Below are 7,686 nucleotides of genomic sequence, written 5' to 3' on the forward strand. Positions count from 1 at the left end.
CAGATACATTATTGATTCTGGATTGATTTAGATTTACAATTCAATATTTAATACAGTATAATGTTACTGTAAACTGAGCGTAAACTGTATAATCCAAAACATGCTAACACGTCAAAAAGGAAGTTTAGCTTTGTTAACTTTAGCATGTTTACTTCATGCATAAGACACAACATGCTAGCATGTCTAAATGTAAAGGTTATAATAAATAACATGTCTTAAGGGCTATTTCTTTTGCATATACTATAAAAACAATCAAACTAGCTTGTTAAAAATGTTGATTTTAGCATACGCTACCGATGAATCATGCTATAGCTTGTCTCGAATGGAAAGTTAGACATATAAAACAACATGCTAGCATGTCTTCGAATATTTAACAAATGCTAAGCTAGCATGTCTACAAGGCCAGTTTTTGCATATATTGTATAAAAAAGGAAGTTTAGCTTTGTAAACTTTAGCATGTTTACTTTATGTATAATATACAACATGCTAGCATGTCTAAATGTAAATGTATAATAATAAAAACGTATGAATCCTACTAGCACATCTAAAATGTAAAGTGTAACATGCGCTAAGTGTAAAAAAAAACATACTAGCATGTCTAAAGTTTTTAGTTTTTAAAAGTTTTTAAAATTTTTAATAAATTGTATACCTCGAAACATGCTACGATATCTAAAATGGGAAATTTAAAATATCATATAAAATAAACATTAGCATGTCTTAAGTGGTATTTTACATATACTGTAAAAATAATCAAGCTAGCTTGTTAAAAATGTTCATTTTAGCATATGTGGTTAGTTTTAGCATATATTTCATAAAAAAAGAAAAATGGGAAGTTTAGCTTTGTAAACATTAACATTAGCGTGTCCACTTTAACGTTTAACAGTGTATAACATGAAACATCCTGGCATGTTTTTTTACATTTCTTTTACATGCTAGCATGTCTTAAACGCCAGTTTTCAAACACACTGGAAACTATAAACACGGCAGCAGATCTACGAGGTTCGCTTTAGCTTTAGCATGTCTAAAATGCAAAGCGTGAAACATGATAAAGCAAAATTTAGAGGAAACGCTTCTTTGGCCACAGTGACCTGCTATTAAACCAGAAAGAGGAAGAACCTGAAGCCAGCTGAAGAGGATCAACCTTTATTTCCGAAAGCAAGCAGTGAAACAGTAGAAAAGAAGCACTAACACAAAAACTGATGCAGTTTTTAAAGCCACGTTAGATTAGAACCAGTCAGATCATTACAAATATTAGTTATTGCAGAGATACCACAGAAATACCAAAAAAGATATACCTGTTTTTTTTCTTCATAAAACAGAGAAAATATTGGTACAAAATTTAACAAAGAACATAAAAATGCTGTCTTATGCAATTAATTACTATTTAGAATCGTCTCATTCAAGGTCTTACAATCTCTGAAGAATCTAAACGGAGAAGCGAGTTATAGTTCAACAAAAATCACAAGCAGCTGATTAATGAAATAAAGAGGAAATGAAGTCACGCGCCGCGATTCACAAATCTCAACCCTAAAACCTTTCGCACAGAGGATAGATAAATATATATATATATCTCATGAGTGTGATGGCGATCCGCTTGCTGGATTTCTCAGTGTCTCCACAGACCAACACCGTCCGCCAAACCCTTCTCAAATATATATAAATATATATCAGCTGTAATTATTATTATTAATACTAATATTCTTATTATTACTACATGGATGAGAGATGGCGAAAGCACGCAGCATATCAGGAATAACTATTTCTCTGCACAACACAGGCCACAAGCTCGCCAAACCGAAGAGCGCGAGAGAGAAAGAAAGAATGGTTCAACCATTACAAATCATTTTACACTCCTGCTTAAAGGAACAGTCCAGCATTTTCCAACCGAATGTCCATCTGCTGCATCTGTAACGTGCAGCCGATCCCCGAGGAGAATAATCTCAATAATAGAAAAGAATTTCCCTAAACTTACAAATGAAAACCTGCTAAACTCAAAACAGGCCGACAGAGACGTCAACGAGCAGCTGCTGGAACTTCCCTCCTGGCTTTTAAAGGAATACTTTGCTTTAAAAAAAATAAATAAATCAAAAATCTAAAATAAAATATGATTGATGTCTGACCCCAGATTCAGTCACTCAGCCGAGACAGGTTTGTGTCTGACGTGTGCTTCTTTGGTTCGGAACTGGAGATGCTAGGCTAACGTTGCTAACAAATACTGGACTTGAACTAAAACAACCCTTGGACAGACCTTATTTACACAGCTGAGTGGTCAGCTCTGTGGAGAAGGTTCAGTTTGTGTTCCATCGTTTTCTAAACCAACTCATTTACCAACTAATGAAGATCTGGAGGAGCTCTGAGAGACAGAAGGTTTTGGGGGCGTGTCTACAGAGATGAGTAAATTGGTGACAGTGTAACTCCAGTGTCTGTTAGCAACGCTAGCAATGATAGAATAAACTGCTGTAAACTAAAGAAGCTAAAGGAGCTAACGTCAGATACCAAACGTATCTTGGCTGATCGGCTGCATTTGGGGTCAGAGGTCAAACGTGTTTGTTTACGTTTTCTCCAAACTGCTCCTTTAAGTCTAAACATAGGAACACAGGACAATAACAGTAAAGTCTGCAGGTGCAGAAACCTAAAGATCTGGTTGGAAAATGCTACGAAATCCCTTTATTTTGAACACATGAACGCTTTGTGCTTTGATATCATTTATAATAACAACTCTTCAGATAAATCAGGCATTAATGAGGTACTGTATTTAAGAAACCCGGAACCACATAGTTTACCATCTACTTGCATCATGACTTGATTAATGACTGTATTACTTTAGTAAGGAACCCTTACACTACAGTGCGGCTGAAGTACTGATACAGTACCGATAGAGCGAGAACGTCCTAAGGCTTACTCCAACTTCTAATAACATTAACCACGAGAGGAAAGCTCCCAGATACTGCACGCTCCGTACTTACGGTTTACGAGGGAATCGCGTATACACTGCACTTCACCACGCAGTTTACAGAACATCACTCCCTACCTACTCCGCCTTTCTGTACAATATAAAGTCGTCTAGTTGTTCAATACAATCACAGACTGAATAGAATTCACAAACTCTTGCATTAAACTACCAAGAAATTCGATAAAGTGTCAAAGAGCACAATGTTTTTTTTTCCCAACACAAAAAAAAAGAATTAAAATAAAAAAACAAACGTTCTGTTATGATGAGTGCAGGTTTTGGTTAGGTCTGTAAATGTGCACAAAAACAGATCTGCTGTAATTCCAGAGGAAAAATACATCATCTTCTGCAGCACCATCAAGCTAAAGCCTTAAGTCATGCACATTTACTCCACGTCTAAAAGAACGGAACGAAGCGGGGAGCTATTTTACAATAACTGCGACATTTTCGGAGCTGTAGTAAGGCAATCCAAATTAATTTCATCCTAAAAATGAATCGAATTTTTCCATCCATGAGGGCGTCCTGTTCGTTTCCACTGTCCGTGTTATCCTGCCTGTCGATCAGAGGACCTGTAGATTAACCTGCAGATTAGAAGATCCGATTTCACCTGCTGAGAACTACGCAACAGTTGCTTGTATCTAATGTGCTTTAACTGATGAAAGCAACAGAGATATTTTTGGGATTCCGTAATAAAAAGTTTGAAAGAACAGAAGGAAGGTAAAGGCCACTAAAGTAAACTCCCGCACACCCTACGCAAAGCACTTCAACAGAGAGTTATTGCAGGTTTCTAAGCAGACCTGTAGAGTAGAGTAGAGTAGAGTACGTGTTGGAAAACCTGACCGTCTCGAACATGAAGCAGACAGAGGAGAATGAAGTAAGAACACACCCGTCTCTGTACACCTGCCTCTCTCAGAGGCCTTGTTCGTTGACGCCCCGATAACTGCAAGAAGGCTGAGAATAAGTGTTTGATTTGTAGGGGTATGTCTGTCCACACAGCGCGGGACGTTTCCCTACACAGGTCTGGGAGGCCTCGAGCTCTGTAACCTCTGATCAAGGGGTCGGTACGTCACAACGCAGGATTTCTTAGCCAAGAGTGGACAATCCTGCCTTGTGAAATACCCCCAGAACTCGGAGATGCCTTCAGGAACACCCCTGTGGCCACTGTTCGCGCAAGATCCTTGGACCCTAAATCACAGATGACTGTGGCTCTGCTCATGACTCCACAGGCTGAAGGCAGTCTTAAAGGTCCTGTGGCAAAGCTTGCACATGTACTGCCTCTTAAAGGTAAGTGCAGACAGAGTCGGGGCATGATAGAAGAGGGTGTCCGGTTCCTGAGAAGCTGCCGGCTTGTCTGTGCTATCCGAGCGGGGAAGAGCATGTTCCTGACCTTCGATTTCCGGCTTTTCTTGCTCCGGCCTCTTGGGCTTGGACATCGGAGACTTGGACTGTCGTGGTTCCTCCTCCGGGCCAGCCGCTGTGGATTGGGTCAGGGTTGGCGGAGATACTCTTGAAGCTTGAGGTTCCTGGACAGAGATGGTCAGAGGCGGAGACGGGGAGGACGGAGATGCTGGCTGCCGGTCCACCTGCCTAGCCCCGGGGTCTTCAGAGGACGACATGTGGGACTGGTAGTGGCTCCACAGCCGGAAGTTGGTCCGGAATGCCTTGTGGCAGATGTGGCAGATGAAGGGCTTGATGTGGCAGAGAAGTTCCTGGTGCCGCTCCAGGTCTTTGTGGGAGCTAAAGAGTTTCCCACACTTTTCGCAAGGCCAAACCCCTGGCTCTTCCAAGGCCATGGATTCACCAGTGGCCTGTTCCCTGTCGGTCACTGCCGTTTCCTCCGGCTCCTCCTTCACCCTCAGCTCGCCCTGACCTGAGCTCAAATCCTCTGGCATGTAAGACGAAGAATCCTCCGAGTCAAAGTTGGCAGGAGCCGAGGAATCGCTGTAAACCCCTTCTTCTCGGCTGGTCAAACCGATTTGTCCCACTGGCTCCTTAGACTGTGGTGGTAGGGCTCGGAGGACGTCCGTGGCTTCCCGGGTAGCGTCCTGGTGGCCTTGGGTGAGCTGCTCCCTTACGGTCATCACGTTCTGGTTGTGAACTTCCACTTGGTGCCGCCATATGCTGAACGAGGACTTGAACGTGCGCATGCACTCCAGGCAGGTCAGCTTTTTGTACTTGCAGTGGGCCTCGTGGTCCTTCTTCACCAACGTGTTGGAGAATCTGAGCCCGCAGTAAGGGCAGACTGTTGCATACCGGCAAGCTCTCTCATGGTCCTCCAGCTCAGCAAACGAGGACAGTTTCTCATTGCACAACCTACAGGGAAACACGTCCTTGTCTTGGTTCTCCTTGACGTGTCCGGCTTGGTCCTGCCTCTCACATAGACCGCCATCATCTTCCTGCGCCTCAACGGCGGCTCTCTCGGCGGTGTGCACCTTCATGTGCAGCTTAAAATGCGACTGGAAAATGAACATTTTGCCGCAATAGGAACAGCCGTACGTCCTTGATCTGCGGTTTTTCTTGGCAAAGGTTTGAGCCTGAAGGCCTTGCTTGTTTCTCCTGAGCTTCATAATCAAGGCTTTCTTGATCTCCCGCTCTCGCACTATGTCTATCAGCTTCCTCTGGAACTTCTCATCTAGTACTGAATAAGAGCTGGAGGACGGGGCAGGGTTTTGGACCACTCCATGCTGGGTCTGGCAGTGTGTCCACACTTTAAAGTTGGTGTGGAAGCGCTTGTGGCAGATGTCGCAAGCGTAGGGCTTCTCGGGGTTGTGGTACATGTTCACGTGCCGGTAAAGGCCAGCATTTGACCTGAACACCTTTAGGCAGCTCCAGCATTTGAACATCTTGCTGGGCCTCAGCTCTCCAGGTTCCTGACTGACATCGTCCATGTTGGAGTTGTGAGGTGGTTCGTCAGACGTGCTGTCCTCATGCATGAGCTGGTGTTCGTCTCTTAAAGCCCTGGTTCTCTTGAAGGGGTTGGAGCCACCGTCTAGCTTCATCTTCCTTTTCGCCGAAGGACTGAAGTACGTCCTGGGGCTTTCCTCGAAGTTGGCCTGAAAATCTTTGAAGCTGACCGGTAGATTGTCCCCTACGGTGATGCGTATGATTTCGGAGGGGTCGGCCAGCGGGCTGCTGGGCTCCGTTTTAACCCTCACCTCGGCTCCCTGAGTGCCTTCCTTGTCGAGCGCGTTATGCTGTTTGGACCTGAGAATGAGGGGTGGCATTTGTCTAGTGATCTGAGGCTTACTTTCAGATGGTGGTGGTGGGGGTGGTGGTGGCCCTGCTGTTTTTGACGACACTAACTTGACCACAGACTGCTCTCTGCTTTGAGAGTCTTTCAGTTCCAAAACCGGAGAGAAAACCGGTACTGGACTGTCCATGGACAGGGATCGCCGCAGCAGGCTCTTAATGAGGGGTCCACTCCTGTCGATGGTATGGTTATGCAGACCTTGTTGGCAAACAGATACTGGCTTCGAATCGTACACCTGCTCCACTTCCGGTTTGCCATCTGCATGATCACACTGCATGCTGGCGTGCTGTACGGATTCACTAAACGACACCGAGGAGGTCAACTGCGGCCGTCCGGAGGGCGACCTGTGCTCATGGCCTTTGAGGATGGATGGAAGGGTAGAGACGGCAGATTTGGTGTCGCCATTCTCTGGCTGAGTGTTTGCGTTGGCTCTAACAGAAGGAACATTAGTCCCCATTTCATTTGGTTTCATGTCTCCTGAGGAAAGGTGAGCCTGTTCTCGGAAAGCTTGAGCAGGTGGCGTCTCATTCGAGGTCGACTCTGTGCGTTTCAGTGCTTTTCCCTGCAGGTTTGAGCCACTCGCTCTGTGAGCCGCACCCATTCCGCTTTGGCGTACTATAACGCTCCTCTTCTCGAAGGTGCCGTCGTCCTCCTCGGAGAAGGACAGCCTCTTTCTGGACACGCAATAAGACACCTGTGGCCTTGTGGACATGATGTTGGTCAGGAAGGGAATGCCCAAGCTGTAGCCGAGCTCCTGTATGACGGCCAGGCTGCATTTGTCCACAAACAGGGATGAGGAGTAGATGTAGTTCAGCACGATCTCGAAAGCGTCGGGCTCACAGAAGTCAAGGTGGATGACAGCGCGGCTCTCCGAGTCCGATCGGGAGAACACCGACTGGAAATACTCACTGCTGGCCGAAAGGACGCTTCTGTGGGCCTGATAGCGGTTCTCTCCAACCACCAGCACCACATCACAGAGATGACCTCTCAAACGCTGATCGTTCAGGACGCCCAGCAGTGAGAGGGCATGAGCAGGGCTGCTGTAGTGCACCAGAGACTCCATCTCAGCCCTGAAGGATGAAAGAATACATCAAAATATTAGTGACTGAAACGTTTTATATGATGATGATGATGATGATGAAGGTAAAATAGTGGAGAATCCCTAAACTAATGCAGTTCTATTTAGGGACTACTTTCTGTAGCCGCACTACACCCTGCAGCATGTATCCCTCCACCATTTTAATGATCTGATTCTAAAAGCAGGTTCTAGAGCCGAACTCTTCTCAGAACTCTGGTAGAACAGTGTCTCAGGCATCAGGCAGCGTCTTCATCACCATTAGGTGAAGAACTTTCTGTGAGGAGCTTTTAGCAGGAGGTCAGAAGTACTGATCGGTACTTCTAATCAGTCCTTAATTGGAACACACCCACTTTGACTGGGCGATGAAGCAGACTGTGATGTTCTAGATAAACAACTGGATCAGAACAT

At 45.1% G+C, this 7,686-nt stretch overlaps 1 protein-coding gene across 1 annotated transcript in view; it reads right to left on the minus strand.

Annotated features, from left to right (window-relative positions):
* Positions 1 to 4,020: 4,020 nt before the first annotated feature.
* zbtb21 (zinc finger and BTB domain containing 21) overlaps positions 4,021 to 7,686 on the minus strand; it is a 4,859-nt gene continuing 1,193 nt past the window's right edge. The window contains exon 2 of the mRNA XM_072659387.1: positions 4,021 to 7,270. Within this exon, the coding sequence (XP_072515488.1) occupies positions 4,141 to 7,270 (3,130 nt within the window). The 3' untranslated portion in view covers positions 4,021 to 4,140. The remainder of the gene's footprint in view (positions 7,271 to 7,686) is intronic.

This window comes from Salminus brasiliensis, chromosome 16 (assembly GCF_030463535.1).
Source record: "Salminus brasiliensis chromosome 16, fSalBra1.hap2, whole genome shotgun sequence".
NCBI classification, from domain to species: domain Eukaryota; kingdom Metazoa; phylum Chordata; class Actinopteri; order Characiformes; family Bryconidae; genus Salminus; species Salminus brasiliensis.